The 21,230-nt window shown below is 37.6% G+C and overlaps 1 protein-coding gene across 2 annotated transcripts in view; it reads left to right on the top strand.

Annotated features, from left to right (window-relative positions):
• The window catches only part of LOC117993838 (irregular chiasm C-roughest protein-like), a 100,213-nt gene that overhangs the window by 18,313 nt on the left and 60,670 nt on the right, over positions 1-21,230 (top strand). For both annotated transcript variants that reach the window (XM_069507126.1, XM_069507127.1), the window contains exon 2: positions 12,179-12,604. In XM_069507126.1, the coding sequence (XP_069363227.1) occupies positions 12,263-12,604 (342 nt within the window). In that variant the 5' untranslated portion in view covers positions 12,179-12,262. The remainder of the gene's footprint in view (positions 1-12,178; positions 12,605-21,230) is intronic.

Consider the following 21,230-nt stretch of genomic DNA (forward strand, 5'->3'; position numbering starts at 1 on the left):
TGGTTTGTGGTCTATGCCTATACATTGGCATACCTATAAATATGGAAGTTGATGTTATAGAAATATTTGAGTTCCAGTACTTTACTGCGTAGGTAGAGACTGATATGGGGTAGCCATATTATACTATCATAAAGGTCCAAACGCATTTGCGCCGCGCAGTGCGACGCGACGCGCCTTGCAGTTGCTTGCTGCGTCGCTCAAGAGCGGTTTGCTCCATATAATATACAAACTCATATAAAATATATTTGCCGTAAATAAATACTACTAAATTAAAATAAATCTTCCCAACGAGTCACACCCAGAGTAACAGTGTGACTCGATGGGAATTACAATGGATAAAAAGTTGCAACTAGTTAATAGTGTGACGATGGGAGAAAAATTTCGATGAGCTCCCAACGAGTAACACTGTGACACGATTCAGTGTGACTCGTTGGGAACCCATCATAGTTTTCTAAATATATAAAAGGAAAAACTGACTGACTGACTGACTGATCTATCAACGCACAGCTCAAACTACTGGACGGATCGGGCTGAAATTTGGCATGCAGATAGCTATTATGACGTAGGCATCCGCTAAGACAGGATTCTTGAAAATTCAACCTCTAAGGGGGTGAAATAGGGGTTTGAAATTTGTAAGCTAGTGAAGAATAAACATTAAGCTATTTCTACGGGGTAAGCAGTGTTTTTATGCTTCTAAGACCTGCACACGTTCATCTGCGTACTATGGGAATTAAGAAATGAGAAATTATGATCATGCCAGAGTTGAGAGTACGCTTTAAACAAAATTAGTTACCAGAAAGTGCATGCTACAATTAATTAGTTTTTAATTACAAAGTAACACTCATTAACGTGGAGTTTATTTTGAAAACATCACTTAAATACTCGTAAAGAAATGGGCAATTAGGCGGTGATAGCCTAATGGTTAAAACTTCGTCCGCCTCCTAGTCGGGAGAACCGGATTCGATCCCGAGCACGCACTTTTTTTATTTTTATTATTATCTTTATAATACCACACAGGCACACACGCACACAAAACAGGTTTCAGCTATAAATGGTCCAAAAAAAAAAAGGTTTAAAATTTGGAGTCACATGTACCTACGTTTTAAGTAATTCTCATCATCATCACCAGCCCACTATTGAGCACGGTTCTTCTCTTAGAATAAGTTTTAGATAAAAGTCCACTACGCCCGATTATGTGCGAATTGGCAGATCTCTCTCCTCACACACCTTTGACTTTGGGAATAAGCAGGTGATATTTAATTGGGTACTTAAAACTCATATAATTCGGAAAAGCTAGAGGTGCGTGCCCGGGATCGAACCCCTGACCTCCGATCAGGAGGCGGATCAGAAGAATCAGGAAGAAACTCGGCGGTTACGCCGAGTTTCTTTCTGATTCTTCTCGGTAGGAAAGGCATTTCGAACCAGTGGTAGATGCATCCGACGATTCGAAAGCACTTTTGACCTAGAATTATGAAATTTGGCAGGTAGGTAGATCTTATAGCTGACATTTGGGGAAAAATCTGAAAACCGTGAATTTAAGGTTAGATCACACAAAAAAAATTAAATTGTGGTCATGAACTAATAATTAGTATTTTCAACTTTCGAAGTGAGTGACTATATCAAGTGGGGTATCATATGAAAGGTCTTCACCTGTACATTCTAAAACAGATTTTTATTTATTTTTATGCATCATAGTTTTTGAATTATCGTGCAAAATGTCGAAAGAATACGACTGTAGTACGGAACCCTCATTGCGCGAGCCTGACTCGCACTTGGCCGGTTTTTTTTAAATTCATTATAGGCAAACGCTTGACCACAATCACACCACATGGAAAGTGATGATGTGGCCTATGATGGGACGCGTTTACCTAGAAGATGCCTATTCAATCTTGTTTTAAAGATACCCGGGTTGTAATTGTTAGGAAACACTTATCGTGGAAGAGTATTCCAAACCTTAGCCATGCGTATGCAAAACGTTTTGTGCGTGTAGATGGGATGTCGACGACGCAAGGATGGCAACTCGCCCGACGCGACGTCTTGCGGTTCGGTGGTAAATAAAATAATACTATGTGATTAATAAATACTTACCTATATCGATCTATTGATAAGCTGTGATAGCCTAGTATTTAAAAAAAAATCTTTTTTATTCAAGTAAACTTTCACAAGTGCTTTTGAATCGTCAACTAGTTTAATTTACCACTGATTTGGAATACCGTTCCAATACCGAGAAGAACCAGCAAGAAAATCGGCGGTTGCTTTCTTTAGTGTAATTCGACTCTACCTGTGGAAGGAAGTTAGTATATGTATAGTAGCGAAATACCACTCACTCACTGACTGACTAATCACGAAATCTCAGAAACTATAAATCCTAGTAGGTACAAACTTGATTGGAAGATAGGTTCTTTCTAGGAGGTAGGTGTCAGCTACGTTGATAGATCAGTCAGCTTTACCTTTTATATATTACTAGCTGATCCCCGCGGCTTCGCCCGCGTGTATATACATATATAATATAGCCTATGTCACTCAGGAACAATGTAGCTTTCCATTGTTGAAAGAATTTTCAAAATCGGTTCAGTAGTTCCAGAGATTACCCCCTACAAACAAACTTAACGAAATTACCTCTTTATAATATTAGTATAGATTACATAGGTGTTAGTCCTAATGTTTGTATTAAAAATAATATTTTCTAAAAGCTCGACCCTTTTTCACGAATTTTATTCGACAACTAGCTTACGCCCGCGACTTCGTCCGCGTGGACTACACAAATTTTAAACCCCTATTTTATACCCTAGGGTTGATCATATTAACAGTTTAACATAATATTATGAGCTTAATAAAATATATCATACTGCTTATTGCAAAAATATTAACTACAAAACTACTTTATAGACACTTCAAAACTGACAGACTTTCATACAAACTTCAAACCCCTATTTTACCCCTTCAGGGAATGAATTTTGAAGAATCCTTTCTTAGCGGACGCCTACGTTACAATAGCTATCTGCATGCCGAATTTCAGCGCGATCCGTCCAGTAGTTTGAGCTGTGCGTTGATTGATCAGTTAGTCAGTCAGTCGGTCAGTCACCTTTTCTTTTTATATGATATATAGATAGTATTCGACAATAGAAATGTTGGACAGGGTTCGCCATTTTCAAAATATCTCTGTAAAATGGTGAAGCCTTTTCCCTCACATGGGTTCCACCTTTTTAATTAAAAAAGAAATGCCGAACTCCCGTTGATTGCGGACACTGAAAGGCCAATTAATTTATTAGAGTGCTTTTATTATATTTTTTAGTACCTCGTCACACAGACGGGCGTGGGTTCGAGACCCGGCGCGTCCTCAACTTTCCATTTAATTATAATTTGCACTAGATTGTAGCATGGTTTCGCTTGCGTGAAATTTGTATTGAACAAATACGGTTCCGTACCTCAAAAAGAATAGTTACCCTTATAGGATCTCTTCGCTGTCTGTCTGTCAGTCTGTCGTGTCTATAGCGTACATCGCGTTGACGTAGAATCGTGAAATTTGGCAGGTAGTAATGTCATAGTACAGCATAAGTAAAGGGAAAAATCCGAAAACTGTGAATTTGTGGTTATATCATTGAAAAAAAATGTGTTCAAGAACAAATAATTAGTATTTTCAATTTTTAAAGTAAGTTAACTATAGTTTTCTTACTTTGAAAATTGACCCCCATTATTTATAATACTTCATTTGGTACATAAAATGGGGTATCATAAACAAATAAATAAATAATCGTTTATTTGTAAGGACGTTGGTACAAAAAAGATGGAAGTATACAATATAAAAGGACTTTACCTGTATATTCTAATTTTTTTTTGATTTTTACTTATATATACAGATTTTTATTTATAGTGAAAAATGTTGAAAAAAATACGTTCTCCCCTTATCTCGTTTACCAATATTCTTACCGTTTTACTTCTTCTGTTACAGAACCCTCAGTGCGCGAGTCTGACTCGCACTTGGCCGGTTTAGAACAAGTCAACACTACGCCACTATAACTAGCTTATTTAATTACATCATTATAGCTACCGGTCAATTAAAAGAAATGAGCCCTAAAACGACATGACCAATTCATGTCCACGTTTTATCGCACCAATTAAAACTTCTTATCGATACCTAATCATCACCATCGATAGTAAAATCTTTATGCTAACATGTTAAGGGGAATTATCACCATCTTCATATTTAAACTTTTTTTTTTTTTTTAAGAATATTAGCCATATTAAATGACTAATATTCCCCTTTCCTCTCCAATTAAGCGTCAGGCTTGTGCTAGGAGTAGGTACGACAATAGTGCAACGGGCTAGATTTGAACCGTCGACCTTTCGGTTTTCAGTCCACTCCTATACCGGTTGAGCTATTGAGGCTCAAACTTATTTATACTTCACTACATAGGTACTTATACTTCACTACTTTCAAAACCAAGTTTGAATTAGGTACTAGATGAGAAATCTAAATCTATATATATAAAAGGAAAAGGTGACTGACTGACTGACTGACTGAATGACTGACTGACTGACTGACTGACCAATCTATCAACGCACAGCTCAAACTACTGGACGGATCGGGCTGAAATTTGGCATGCAGATAGCTATTATGACGTAGGCATCCGCTAAGAAAGGATTTTTGAAAATTCAACTCCTAAGGGGGTGAAATAGGGTTTTGAAATTTTGTAGTCCACGCGGACGAAGTCGCGAGCATAAGCTAGTTTATATTAAAGGAAAAGGTGACTGACTGACTGATCTATCAACGCACAGCTCAAGCTATTGGACGGATCGGGCTGAAATTTAGCATGCAGATAGCTATTATGACGTAGGCATCCACTAAGAAAGGATTTTAGAAAATTCAATACCTAAGGTGGTGAAATAGGGCTTTAAATTTTTTGTGTAGTCCAGGCGGACGAAGCCGAGAGCATAAGCTAGAATTATATAAAAAGAAAAAGATTGACTGATCTATCAAAGCACAGCTCATACTACTGGACGGATCGGGCTGAAATTTGGCATGCAGATAGCTATTATGACGTAGGCATCCACTAAGAAAGGATTTTTGAAAATTATCTTGGTAAAAGTATGGCTTGACCGTTTAATGTTCATGGAATTTTTATCTGATACAACATTTAAGCCCATAAGGAATATTTTGTGCGACAATCACGAAATGGCCACACAATACAATTTGTAGGGTTGATGCCTAGGGTTGACCCAAGATGTAGGGTTTGTAGAATCAGTGCTTATAAGTACAGTTTATTTGTTATTTATAGTTATAAATGTGATACAGTCAGGAGCACATGAGCTATATACTTTGACTTAGGACAAGTCCCATGGGCTATATGAAAGTCCGTCATTTTTCAAGTCTATGATATGTGATGATATGATATGATGTGTGATCTATGATGATATTTGGGTTTTCGGTCACAAATGAAGAAAACAGTTTTCAGGATTCTTGGAAATTCAACCCCCATCTCGATTTTCTAAATTCCACCCGAGCGAAGCCGGGGCGGCTCAGCTAGTTATAATATAGAAGTCTTTACAGGATCTATTAATTTATATTTTACAAGATAACGCAATTTAGTCTTACAGAAAAGCTCTAGCAATTTCGTAGAAACTTTCAAAGCAGCTTAATTTAATGAATAATGAATAGAAGTCGATAAAGGGTTCTAAGAAGAAAACCTACCTACTTATATAAGTTAAGAGAATTATTTTCAATGAAAATAGTTTAGTGAAACACTAACATTTAATGACTCGTGCAACTCTAGTCATTAACACTAACATGTAATGACTCTAATGACTCTAGTCATACACACTAACATTAATTAATGACTCTAATGACCTTTAGCAACTTTAGTCATTAACACTAACAACTCTAGTCATTAACACTAAAATTTAATGACTCTTATGACTCTCTCTCTAGTCATTAACACTAACATTTAATGACTCTAATGACTCTTGCAACTCTAGTCTTCAACACTTACATTTAATGACTGTAATGACTCTAGCAACTCTAGTCTTTCACACTAACATTTAATGACTGTAATGACTCTAGTCATTAAGTTATTTTGTCAAAAATATAATTAGTCTACTCGACTCAAAACAGGGTGCCAACGGGACCCTATCACTAAGGCTGAGATCTATAGAGCGTACTTTGAGTTTGCTCAGACTTAAGATTGAGTTAAAATGAGACAGATTTATGTGAAAGAGCTCTGTCTCGTTTTAACTCTGTCAAGTCTAAGCTAAGTCAGAGTGCGCTCTATAGATCTCGCCCTGTTACTCCGCTGTCCGTCCATACGTCTGTCGCAAGTTTATTTTTTAAAAATTTAACTTGGGCGATAACTCACGTTGTATACACTACAGTATACATACGTTGTATACATACTGGAGTATATACAACACTTCTTCAGTCTAAGAATTCTTAAGTCTTCTACAATCTAAGAAAATCTTAAGGAAAACCTTTATCAGGTATTACTATTAAAACGTAATCTATAGAACGCGCGAATAATTTTAAATGATAATATTCGATAGGTACGGGCTTACAAAGAATAACTGTGTAACCATGCTTGGAACGGATCCAGAACGTAAAACAGAATCGTCCCTTTGCCAAACTGAATTGAGTTTTAATACAATTGTATAGGGTCTCATTTGAATATTGAAAGTCTAAGTCCAATTTCAAGTTACGAATTAAGTTCTTTGACATCGCAAATCTTTGTAGTCAGATAATTTCGGCCTTTCTTTTGCTTGTTCTAAAGTAGTAATTGAATTTGGCGCTCGCTACGTTTTTCGACTAGAAAATAAGATTTTGTGGGCAAAGAAAATATTTCTTTTTGAAGTGAAAACTCCTTTAGGAGCGTTAGGCGATTTTGGGATGGGTAAACACTTCAAGATCGCGTCACCGACATTGCTAGTGCATTGTCGGTGCACTAGCAATTTATCAATTGCATTGATAGTGCTCTGAGTGCTATTAGATGTAAAAACTAAACAGTTCGAAATGTTTTTTTTAATTCTAGGCAAGCGCGCTCCATCTTAGGCTGCATCATCACTTGCCACCAGGTCTGATTGCAGCCAAGCGCTAGTTTTTAACGGATGGGCCGTGAAAAGCTAGCACACAGACAAATAGACACACTTTCACTCTAATCTAACTGACTGATTGATTGACTGACTGCCTGATTGATCTATCAACACACAGCTCAAACTACTGGACGGATCAGCCTGTAATTCGGCATGCAGATAGCTATTATGACATAGGCATAAGAAAGGATTTTTGAAAAATTCAACCCCTAAGAGGCTAAAATAGGTATTAGAAATTCGTGTAGTTCACGCAGATGAAGTCGCGGGGATAAGCTAGTTTATAATATTAGTATACTAGCTGATGCCCGCGACTTCGTCCACGTGGAATTAGGTTTTTAAAAATCCCGTAGGAACTCTTTGATTTTCCGGGATAAAAAGTAGCCTATGGCACTCTCCAGGTCTTTATCTATACCCATGCAAAAAATCACGTCAATCCGTTGCACCGTTGCGACGTGATTGAAGGACAAACCAACAATCAAATAAACCAACAAACAAACACACTTTCGCATTTATAATAAGGGTACCTAGTGATGTATTTCCTTTCCTTTGTTTAGGGTATAGTTTCGTTAGCCATTAGAGATTAATTCAACGCTTTTTGCACTCTGGATGTGCTTAAATAAATTAAACGCAGTAGTTGAAATGTACTGTTTCCATACATATTCATGGGAGGAAGAGTTCAATTATTATATTACAGAATTTGCATACGAATGTAATGAAACCAAAGACTATTTTAACGTTGTATTAGAGATAGATATGACAACGTTACACGTCATAAAAGAGCTATTTGTCTACTTTTCACTCTAGCATCAATGGCATAATTTAATATCGGAATTATTATAGAACGCTCTTATTGTATTTTTCTTGTCTAAACAATAATCTAAATAATAATAATTTTGTTAACAATAAAGTTGTTTAAATAAATAAATAATCGTAAATCCAGGATTTCCGCCATTGAAAATATGTCACGTCTTTGATATTTCACCTGTGGGGATAATAATTACTTACTCACTAATATGAGTGTCTTGTGTTCTTACTATAATATTTTTAGCTTGTATTGTATTGTTCTATCCTGTATTTATTAACACAGTGCAAAGAAAGAAAGAAAAAGAAAAACGTTTTTTCTTAAATTGTGCCACACATTAATCTTATAACATCTAAGGAGTTGGTTATTCCGGCGCTTCGTCCACTTGAGCACTAAGCAAGATGTAACACTGTATTTTTTTTTAATTTGAATGACGGCTATTTTGAAATTCGACATCTTGGGTCTTTATTATTTGTTGTTATAGCAGCAGCAATAGAAATTGAAAACAGCCCGCTGACAGACAGACGGACGGACATAGGAGACTTAGTAATAGGGTCCCGTTGGCGTATTTTGGGAATGGAACTTTAAATCTTATATAAATGAATATAAATCGCTGAAATGTACGTTCGAGCATAACTTCCGAACGACTGCACCAAATTGGTTATTTTTTTCGTGTTGAAGGTTTGTATAAAAGATTTTTTGAAAAATCTACGGGAAAATATAGTTCCCGCGGGACGCGGACGATTTTGTGGGCAACAGCTAAATGTATATAAATATTAAGTATATCAATATTATTATGTCAGATGTAAAATAAATAAATAATAATAGCCGCTCTATTTCTTTAATTAAATCTCTTTGACGGAAACGCTATGAGCATTTCCACCGGGGAGTCATAATACCAGCTGCGCAATAATTTTAGGAAAATGCATAAGTATAATAATATGATTTTTGGGTTCCGTATCGCTAAAGCAAAAGGAACCCCCTTACATGATCACTTTATTGTCTGTCTCTTTGTCCGTCTGTCAAGAAAACCTATAGGATACTTCTCGTTGGATTTAGGTTTTTCTAATTTATTTCATCTCCAGAATTAAGGCACATAAGGTAGGTAACATTTGCACATCTTCACGAGGGAATCGTATTTATTTAACCTCTACTACTATATACGGGATATATAATGTTTCACACGGGCTTAACTACTAGTGGTAAAAAGTTAAACCATTGTTTTCTTGAGCTTGTAGTATTATGAACTTGTGTCTGAACTCGTTATCGTTTACCGTTACTGATGTTTATAAGGAAAATTGTCCTCATTGTTATAAAGAGAGAGCCAGCGTGTGACCTTCGATTTTGAAGCTATTTTGTTGCTACAATAGAATATATGATATTCCTTTTGATCCGGTAAATATAAAGCAAATGAGTACCGGTACTGTGACCCTGCGCTACTTGGACGGAAGTCCTCCCTGCTCAAAGCGATGCAGCAGAAACTGCCGTCTTTGCAACGGAGCCGAATTATTTATTAGTGTGTTCATTCTACGGCACGGAACCGGACGGGTTTATGTATTTTACAATTTATAACCGGGCCGTATGTCTTGGAGTGTATTGATTTAGTGGTTGGTTGCTTGGATTTAAGATAACGGACTAACGGTTTTAGATTTTATTCAAGTATAAATAAATATAGGAAATATTTGAATTTCTTTGCACGTGCCTTAGACGGCCCATGTCAGGATACCATTTCAAAGCCTAATTTGGACTCCTGCTAGACAGTGGCATATCTACCTAGGGGCTAGGCGGGAAAGTGCCCCGGGGCCCTCAAGCTCAGGAGGCCCTCGAATCCTCACAAGAAAATCTCGATCGAACTGAACTTTTGAAAATTTCTCTCATTTTCAAAATAAATATGACAGGTTGCAACCCGACTTTAATCATGGCAACTCAGTTGAGAGAATTTCGAAAGTTATACCTAGGGGATTCCCCTAAATTCTTCCTGTGGGTTGGTAGTGTTGTCAATTTGACGGATCCTGTGCCAATACCTACCAAGTATTAATTGTAATTTATGTTGTTATGTTTAATATTTTAATTTACTTCCCTGCAGTGCACGAAAAAGAGCTGATTATAAAGTAGCTTAGCATTTTTAAAGTTTTTGTATATTTAATATTTTTACTTGATAAAACCTAACCAGTTTAGTTAGCAGTGAGGCCCCATTTTTAGATTTGCCCCAGGGCCCTTGGTTACCTAGCTACGCCACTGCTGCTAAATAAGGTGAAGACTCGCTTGTTACTTTTTTAAATTCTTGTCCCAAGCTGGTCACTATCGTGAATTGTGCTATCTTGTAGCTACAATAGAATATATTATATTGCTTTTGATCCGGTTAATATAAAGCAAATGAATTCCGGTACTGTGACCCGGCGCTACTTGGATAGACGGAAGTCCTCCCTGCTCAAAGCGATGCAGCAGAAACTGCCGTCTTAGCAACGGAGCCGAATTATTTATTAGTGTGTTCATTCTACGGCACGGAACCGGACGGGTTTATGTATTTTACAATTTATAACCGGGCCGTATTTCTTGGAGTGTATTGATTTAGTGGTTGCTTGCTAGGATTTAAGATAACGGACTACCGGTTTTAGATTTTATTCAAGTATAAATAAATATAGGAAATATTTGAATTTCTTTGCACGTGCCTTAGACGGCCCATGTCAGGATACCATTTCAAAGCCTAATTTGGACGCCTGCTAGATTAGACGAAGACTTGCTTGTTACTTTTTTAAATTCTTGTCCCAAGCTGGATAACAGTCGTGAACTGTGCTATCTTGTAGCTACAATAGAATATATTATATTGCTTTTGATCCGGTTAATATAAAGCAAATGAATTCCGGCAGTATGAGCCGGCGCTACTTGGATAAACGGAAGTCCTCCCCGCTCAAAGCGATGCAGTAGAAACTGCCGTCTTTGCAACAGAGCCGAATTATTTATTAGTGTGTTCATTCTACGGCACGGAACCGGACGGGTTTATGTATTTTCCAATTTATAACCGGGCCGTATTTCTTGGAGTGTATTGATTTAGTGGTTGCTTGCTAGGATTTAAGATAACGGACTACCGGTTTTAGATTTGATTCAAATAAATAAATATACTTAGATAATATTTGAATAGTCTACCAATCCGCACATGGCCAGCGTGGTAGACTATGGCCAAAACCCTTCTCACTCTGAGAGGAGACCCGTGCTCTGTAGTGAGCCGGCGATGGGTTCGCTACAGAGCACGGCCGTAAACGTAACGTAAAGCCTCCGACCTCCGATTGGAAGGCGGACGTCCTAACCACTAGGCTACCACAGCTTTAAATAATGATAAAACCCGCTAAATTGTCGCCTTTATGATATATTTCCGTCGGCGATGTTGAATTGGAGTAATTATTCACAGCGACCGCCATGATGATCGCCTGCGGCTTTATTTTTGCGGTATAATTTAATATCTGCGCATGTGTACACTAAAATATTGTAACGCATATATTTAACGACCTTTTTGTGGTTTGTGGCTACGGAAACAAGAGGTCCTAGTAACAACGCAATAGATAGCGTTGTAGAGGCATGCAATGACCTAAGAGCCAGCGCGTGCCAGACCTTCCTTATTTTATAAAAGCTGAACGTTTCTCTATTTTCCTCAACACATATTTTACGACCTTTTTGTGGTTTGTGGCTACGGAAACAAGAGGTCCTAGTAACGCAATAGATAGAGTTGTAGAGGCATGCAATGACCTAAGAGCCAGCGCGTGCCAGACCTTCCTTATTTTATAAAAGCTGAAAGTTTCTCTATTTTCCTCAACACTGGTAGGAACGTTTGTTTGGATCATGGTGGCTTTGAGAGATATCAGGTAATAAAAGTGTTAAAAAATCTTACGTCTAATTATATTCTTTTATATTGGTTCGGATCTCTGAAAAACCTATGATAGATGAAATTCTAAGTTCAATTGTGCTAAAAAGTGATTTTCGCCAAAATTGTAGTTTACCGTTTGTTGGTTGCGAACATAGATTCATTCGTTAATGTGGGTATAGTTCTTGCATTTCTTGAGGGCGCGTGGTTCATGCTTGTGTTTAAGTCGTATCGGTATAAAGTAACGGAATTAAATGTGTGCGTTAGCGAGCGCTTGCTCGTGACTGATTGGTCCGACATGCACCCACACTTGCGCAATGTCCGTGTATACGACGTAACCATAAGTAAAGTTCTGTAAAAACTGTAAAACTGTAACTGAGAACTAACTGTAATTAATGAATAAGAAATAAATGTAATCTAATTTTTTTTTGTTTCAGATGAAAAAAGAAATACAATTGAAGAAAAAACTTAAATGAGAGTAGGTACCTTATGGCTATAAAGGTTAACGACGATAAATCAAAATGGACACCGACGAAACAGATAAAGTTGCGTTCAAAACTAATATTTTTGATGAAAACGGAGATATTATACTCGAAAATAAGATAGCGAATGAAATACTAGAAGAAAACCTAGCAGATTTTAAAATAGAAGACGTAGATATACCTAAAGAGAATATTAAAAGGCGAGGGATACTAAAAAACGCTGCCAAATCAAGAATAACTAGTAGACATGCCAATCCACTGTTTCTATTACTAAGGATAGTTTCTGGAATGTTTCTGATGAAGATATTGGCATTTCTGTTTTTATTGACAAGTTGTGTGAGCGCATATCAGCAGAAGTTCGCGATTGAACCACAAGATCAGGTATAATTTGAATTTCAATATTTACTACAGTTCTTGCAATTCACGAAGGCGAGTGGACTTTACTTGTTGTTACGTCGGATACACGGGCATTGCGTAAGTGTGCGTGCATGTCGGACCAATCAGTCGCACACATTCAGTGTACCTTACTTATACCGATTCGACATGAGCCAATCGCCTTCGTGAATTGCAAGAACTGTAGCTCTTCTTTTTCTTCTTTGCGTGCCTTTCCGACTAGCGAAGGTTGGCAATCAGCTTAGAGTATTCCACTCTGTTCTTCGCGAGGCGAAATATTTCTGCAGCTCTCGCAATTCCCGTCCACTCCCGGATGTTGCGCAGCCACATGCCTCTTCTACCGGCAACTTTTCCCATCACGATTAGTTGTAGGAGTTCGTACCTCTCGTGCCTAAGCACGTATTTACCAGCTAAAGATATCCATATTACAAACTTTCTATATTTTTTAGAGTTCCGTACCTCAAAAGGAAAAACGGAACCCTTATAGGATCACTTTGTCTGTCTGTCTGTCTGTCTGTCAAGAAACCTACAGGGTACTTCCCGTTGACCTAGAATCATGAAATTTGGCAGGTAGGTAGATCTTATAGCTGACATTTGGGGAAAAATCTGAAAACCGTGAACTTAGGGTTAGATCACACAAAAAAAATTAAATTGTGGTCATGAACTAATAATTAGTATTTTCAACTTTCGAAGTGAGGGACTACATCAAGTGGGGTATCATATAAAAGGGCTTTACGTGTACATTCTAAAACAGATTTTTATTTATTTATTGGGCATAATAGTTTCTGATTTATCGTGCAAAATGTCGATAAAATACGATTGTAGTACAGAACCCTCAGTACGCGAGTCTGACTCGCACTTGGCCGGTTTTTTATACGCATCTTTAAACTGCTTACGTTCTAACCCTATACTTTATATCCCGGAAAATCAAATTATCACTGTGGTTGGTTTGTGAATATATCGTAGAAGTACCTACTGACCGACACATTTCAGCATTTTATGTATACATACTCGTACACTAATGAATTATTGTCCTGACTGACTGATCTATCAATTATTATACAAGTTAGCTCTTGTGTATGCCCTGTTGAAGCGCCTACAACATTTTCGCAGCAAATGCGTACTAATTCGTCGACTCCTAATTTTAACGTTCACTTAATTATTTAATTGTTTCTTCATAGTATTTTGTTATTGCATATAGATAAATTAGTCACTTTTACAACTCATGTTTAATATTTTGGAATCAAACATTAATAATCTAAAATCACACATTTATTATCTTTTCCAAATGTCAGTTCATGCAACATAATATTTTTATAACCACCCGCAATTTTCTATATATTTTTGTATCGATTGACGTTTTCATAAATTCCTTTTGTTCTGTTTGTTAAAAACTAACCAACGGTCTGCGCGCAATAAATCATTTTTACACATGCAAGAAAAATCTTTAAATTGTCATCCACGCATCTACATGCCCTTCCAGGTTAGCCTGCTTTCATCTTAGACTGCATCGTCACTTACCACCAGATGAGATGCAGTCAAGGGCTAACTGGTATCTGAATAAAAGAAAAAAGTCTCTACGGCATTTTTGTAAAACCTAAATGCATGCAGACGAATTCACTTTTATATTCTTGCAGCTATCATCTTAAGCGTAGAAAAAAATTAAAAGTTCATTAAGCTTGACATCACGAAACTGAAATTTTTCATAGTTGCGATAAATAAAAACCCGGACAAGTATGAGCTGAACTCGCATGCAGAAGGTTCCGTACGATGTTCATATGTAAAGTGTGTATTTCTCTCTAAAGTATCTATTTTATCTGTATTTTTTTCAAAATTGTAGGCTCAGTAGTTTTGGAGATGAAGGGCGAATATTTTTTATGACATCTATTTTTTTTAAATAACCCTCGAACTTTTTTTTTGAAAATTAGAACCATGATACTAGCTAAAGCTAAAAAATCAGGTCGATCCGTTGTTCCGCTATGGCATGATTGAAGGACAAATCAACAACTAATTAACAAATAACAAATACACTTTCGTATTTATAATACCTATAGGTGGTTACGTCAGTCACACGCATGTCACACGGCTTTTTTTTTTAATTCATAAGTTGCCCCTTAAAAGTGACCCCAGTATTCAAAATACATTTATTTACGATTCGCGTCCGTATTTGAGTGATAGAAGTTTGGGGAGCGGACTAAATTCCGAAAAGTCGACGGCTCAAACCCCGCCCGTTGCACTATTGTCGTACCTACTCCTAGCACAAGCTTTAGGTACGCTTAGTTAGAGGGGAAAGGGGAATATTTGTCCTGATTTAGCATGGCTAATATTCTTTTAAAAAATATTATGCGTACTAAATTTCAACTAAATCGGTCCAGTAGATTCGGAGCAAATTCGCTGTAACAGACGGACAGACAGGCAGACACACGACTACGAGTGATACTATAAAGGTTGCGTTTTTTATTCGCACGTACGGAACTCTAAAATGTGTCTAGCGTTTCCTAGTCACGTCGAAATTTGCTTGAAATAACAGTTAAGCAGACGAAATTTAATTTATGCTCCGGACGTTTCTGCTTTAGCATTTTTACGGTATTTTTAAATGCGAAAAGGAAACCTGGATTTTGTTGTGACATCCCATTCTGCAACTGACATCATATTTTATTTTACTAACTAGAGGACTGGGATGCCACTTGTAGAGAGAGAGAGCCAGGTGGCTTTCGGACATAACATGTAATAAAGGTGTAAATATCTTAAGTCAAAGTATAAAGTAATTTTTTTATATTTTCTTCGGAATAGTACTAGAAATCACGTCATGCATTGCCAGACACCCTTAAACTTTTAAACTTTAAGGGCGTCTGGCAGGGGGTTGCCACGACACTAAGTGTCTCCCAAAGCCACGATGATCGAAACTTCATAGTCGCTGAACGTTGCTCTCTGTGTTGGGGAAAATACGCAGAGAAACATTCAGCTTTTATAAAATAACGAAGGCCTGGCACGCGCTGGCTCGTAGTTTTTGAGTAAATAAAAGATGTATTTACTCAAAAACTTTTCGAATATTCGCTGTTTGGGTATCAAAAGTCGCGAGTTGTCGTAGGACTCCGACAAATGCGAAGGTCTGTAACAGTACCTATAGTATGCCTAAAATAAAATGGGCTACCCATTGTATTTTCTCTCTCCTGTACTATTATGGCGCTGCCCAGCCAATGAGCCAAAGTCGCGTTCGTAAAGTTTTACGTGCTTGCGTCGAAAATAACCAAATTAATTTTTTATACGACCTCGAGAGTGATAGGCTAATTTTTATCTAGGAAAATCAAGGAATTCCCACGGGATTCCTAGGTCCACGCGGACAAAGTCACGTTCGTCATCTAGTAAAAAATTATAAATATCAGTATGTACTTAATACTGAAAATAAATAACCCGCAACATAATGAACTAGTACTGAAAATAAGTGTTCTGATTTCCTTAAATTCTTTAAGCCGATCAAATATTTTAACGCTGGCTAATTAATTTTGGATCAATTTACCAGGTCGCTTTACTCTCTACAAATTATTATTATTTATCAAATACTAGATGATACCCGCGACTTCGTACGCATGGATTTAGGTTCTTAAAAGTCCCGTAGGAACTTTTGATTTTCCGGAAATAAAAGTAGCCTATGTGGCTATGTCCTTCCCCGGATGCAAGCTATTTCTGTACCAAATTTCATCAAAGTCATAGTTATAGAAAGAACTTGCAAATTCAATTTTCTTGATAGGTTACAGCGGTTCGAGCAGTACCTACTTTGATACATATTAGTCAGTCAATAAGTTTCCCCTTTTATTTGTAAACAAGATTTATTATGACACGTTATTTTACTTAGCCAAAAACTCTGCACATAAATTATTGTAAGTAAAATGTCTTCAATATTTTTCGAGGTTGGAAAACCGTAAATAAAATCAAGAAAAACCTTCCCAACGTCTCTCGGGCAAAGGAATTTTAATATCCGTTGATATTTTCAATACAACCAACTTCAGTCAACTTGCACTGTTTATGTTAAACATAAAGGTGTCTACACAATGTTAGACAGACAATTTTATATTTTTAGGGTTCCGTACCTCAAAAGGAAAACCGGAACCCTTATAGGATCACTTTGTTCAATTCAATTCAATTCAATTCAATTCAATTCAATTTTCTTTATTGCGAATATGGGTAAACAATGGAGATATTACAAAAACAAAAAGGTACAGCCAACAGGTTCTGCCTATTAGCATGCAATATATATGCTTATGGTATACCTAACAACGTATACATAGTTTTGATAAAATTAGTTTTTTTCGTTGTTTGTACTCTGTCTGTCTGTCTGTCAAGAAACCTATAGGGCACTTCCCGTTGACCTAGAATCATGACATTTGGCAGCCAAGAATTAGTCTAAATAAAAAGAAATCTGTAGGAACCTGACGACCTTCTTGGCGCAGTGGTAAGCGCTGTTGGCTTATTAGTGGGAGCTCCCGGGTTCGATACCCGGCAGGTGGGAGGCTTCGGCTGTTGCTAGTTACCACCCTACCGGCAAAGCCGTGCCGCCAAGCGATTTAGAGTTCCAGTACGATATCGTGTAGAAACCCCAGGGGCGTGGGTTTAATAAAAACTGCCATACCCCTTCCAGGTTAGTCCGCTTCCATCTTAGACTGCATCATCACTTACCGCCAGGTGAGTTTGCAGTCAAGGGGTAACTTGTATCTTAATTAAAAAATTATAAAAATCCGTTTGCTAGATTTCTAATACTATAAAGAGATAAAGTTTTGTATGTGTAGGTTGTTTATCTCCGAAATAATGACGTGACTAAAGATTCTATTCCCCGAGCGCTTATCGAGTTATGGGCTATAAATATTATGCCAACTGTCGTATGAAAAAGCTAGTCAGCGATAAAATAACGATTCGGGAGAGAAATATCAAAATGACAGTTACGTCAAAATGTCTCGCGTCAAAAATATGAACAATTTTCTCTTAAGGTGATGCAGTACGCTCAACCTAACCAATTGCTTTACATTTGACATTGTATGAGAAAGGTGAGAGGCACGATGATTTTCACTGAAATCAAAGGTTTAGGAAAAGTATTTTTGAGAAAAAAAACTAAATGTATGTTTGCAAAATAAAGATATTTCAATTAATGAATAAATAAACTATGTCTAATGTTAAATTGTTTTAGAATTTTCATACCCCTAATTTTATTTATTTACGCCCAAAGTTGTCATAAATTTAGTGTTAAAATAGGAATCTTTTGAGGCTCGTAACTTTAAAATCAATATTTTTTTCAATGTTTAATATATCAATAAACCTAGATAGTGGCAAGACAAACCGATATAATACTTAGTTTTGAATATCAAATAATGTAGTAATTACCCTCCTACGTTTGTATGAAGAAAGCACCGAACTGAGCCCACTTAACATTTTCGTTCCATTATACCTACACCCTTATCAAAGCAAGGTTCGGAATCGGGAGGAAAGTTTGATTTATGGAATGGAATTTCCTAAATTAATATTCTGAGGTTCGCAACTTTGATTTTTGGTCGGTCTTGAGGGACTCCGATTTATTTATTAGACAGGGGCCCTTTTTGATTTAAATCGCCTAATTGAGCTGGTTAAGGAATTTGTTTAGGTAACCCGGAATTTGTGTACATATTGGACGTAGGAGGTAAACTCCGGATCGGGAGATCCGATTCTGAACATTCTTTCACTGATAGATAGCTACATTTATCCTAAAAAAACCGACCAAGTGCGAGTCAAACTCGCGCAGCGAGGGTTCCGTACTACGGTCGTATTTTTTCCACATTTTGCACGTTTTTTTTTAACGAATATTAGCCATGTTAAATGACTACTATTCCCCTTTCCTCTCCAACTAAGCGTGAAGCTTCTGCTAGGAGTAGGTACGACAATAGTGCAACGGGCGGGGTTTGAAACGTCGACCTTTCGGTTTTCAGTCCACTCCTTAGGTACCAGTTGAGCTATTAAGGCTCTCAAAAACTATGATTTATAAAATAAATAAAAATCTGTTTTAGAATGTACAAATAAAGCCCATTCATAATATGATACCCCACTTAGTAGGTATAGTAATCTTACTTTGAAAGTTAAAAATAGCAATATTTGTTCATGACCACAATTTAATTTTTTTTGTGTCATGTAACCACAAATTCACGGTTTTCAGATTTTTCCCCGACTGTCTGTTATAAGACCTACCTACCTGCCAAATTTCATGATTCTAGGTCAACGGGAAGTACCCTGTAGGTTTCTTGACAGACCGACAGACAGACAGACAGACAACAAAGTGACCTATAACTCAGTACTGAAGTTTGTTTTGGTTGCTCAAATTGAAATTATTATCAACTTTGATGTTTGGTCGTTCCTCAGGGAAATTTATTTATTAGAGAAGGGTCTTTTTGATTCAAATCGGCTAATTGAGCTGGTCTTGGAATTTGTTTAAGTAACACGGATGCTGCGTAAATCAAAGAGATACCTACTTTGAAATAATAAAGGATTGTGAATGTTTTGATGTATTGTATAGAAGCAGGCGTTACTTTGCGGAAGTCCATGATATACAATGAACCAAAAGCTTAATTTGCTATAATCCGCTGAAACAGGTCGAATCTGTATGGTGCAACATGCAGCATGCGAAATGCAATGCACAATTGCAAAGCAATTTTGCATTGTAAGGTCTACATCTCCTGAGGATGCTCCGGTGTCGGGGCGAAACGTGCGTCAAGTGTGTTTGGGATTTGTGTGGTGCTGCGTATTGCTTGTCTGGTGGCTGATTCTTCCTGCATATTTAGCAGTGGGAGGGCGGGCGGGGATTTCGCATGCTGCATGTTGCACCATACACAGATTCGACCTGTTACAGCGGATTATAGCAAATTAAGCTTTTGGTTCATTGTTTTGCTGTAGTAAAATATTGTCTTTTGCAGCGAGGTTTAGAAGGCTGGATTTATTTCATGATGATAGGACTAGGGCTTCACCTTAGCAATCTTTAAATATCTAGATTTTTTCTGACTGACTGATCTATCAACGCACAGCCTAAACCACTGAGCATTGAGGTTAGAAACTTGGAATTTTGGCATGAAACCTAGGCAGTTTTATAACATTGGGATTCACTAAGAAAACAAACATCAGACATCCGCTAAGAAAAGATTTTCGAAAATTAAATCTCTAAAGGGATAATAGCTGTGATAGCCTAGTGGTTAGGACGCCCTACTTCTAATCGGAGGTCGGGGGTTCGATCCCGGCCACTCGCCTCTAACTTTTCGGAGTTATGTGCGTTTTAAGTAATATCACTTGGTGTAATGGTGAAGGAAAACATGGTGAAGGAAAACATGGTTTTGAAATGTGTGTAGTCCACGTGGATGAAGTCGGGGGCATAAGCTAGTCGATAATAATAGTTGTTAGGTTTCCCATAGTTTTGGATAACAATTCCTATTCTTGTAGAAACCCACAACGAGACCTTACATCAGTAAGTCGGACCTGCATTACCATTTATCAGTTTTATGACCCTCCACACGAGGTACTAAAAGATTATGTTATTCCATTATTACAACTGTAACATTTATGGTAGCTTTGGCGAAAGTTAGGGATTATGGTAAAGTTTTATTATTAACAGACAGGACAAAGTGGCAAAAGTATGAATAAGTATGGGTACCCAGTCTGCTGTGATGGCCTAGTACTTAGGACGTCCGCCTTCTAATCGGAGGTCGGGGGTTCGATCCCGGGCACGCACCTCTAACTTTTCGGAATTATGTGCATTTTAATTAACTAAATATCACTTGCGTTAACGGTGAAGGAAAACATCGTGAGGAAACCTGTATGGCTGAGAGTTCTCCATAATGTTCTCAAAGGTGTGTGAAGTCTACCAATCCGCACATGGCCAGCGTGGTAGACTAAGACAAACCCCTTCTCACTCTGAGAGGAGACCCGGGAGAAGACATAAAATAATCTGTAGGGAGTCAAGAAGGTGGCCCGGGAAAACGCCAAGAGCAAGTACCGAATGGGCGCCCTCGCGCGATTCGTCCCATATAACCGAGAGGTTGGTGTGGCCATGGGAGGTGGAGGGTTGTCCGCGTAAAGAGGACGCGGAGAGGAGGAAGACGAAGAGGATGGCAGTGAGTAGGAGGAAGAGCACTCGACGAGCGCAATGGAGGGCAGGGAGAGCGAGAGTGAAGACAGATATGCTACAACAGGAGAAGTAACAGGAGACACCACGATTGGCAACGGGAATCTCCCATATCTGTGACGTCTGCCCCAGAAAGGAGAGAGTGACTATATAGAGACAAAGATGAGAAAGAAAAGAATGCGCCCTGGGAAAGATCTATAGAGCAAGTACCGAACGGGCGCCATAGGAGAACATTATGATACTGATGTTGATGGGACACTAAGGCTAACGACATGAAAACATTAGGTTGGCTCTCCTTGAAAGCGCCCATTGCGCTGCGTTTCGGGTGCCTATTGTTAGGGAACATAAAGATAATAATTATATAAGTAATATGTATATTAATAGGCACATAAATGCCTAAATAATAATATTTAGGTAAAGATATACACAGGTACATATATAATACATAAGCTTGTATTTTTGACAAGTATTTTTACCTTCTTA

The sequence above is a fragment of the Maniola hyperantus genome, chromosome 25 (genome assembly GCF_902806685.2).
Source record: "Maniola hyperantus chromosome 25, iAphHyp1.2, whole genome shotgun sequence".
Lineage (NCBI taxonomy): Eukaryota > Metazoa > Arthropoda > Insecta > Lepidoptera > Nymphalidae > Maniola > Maniola hyperantus.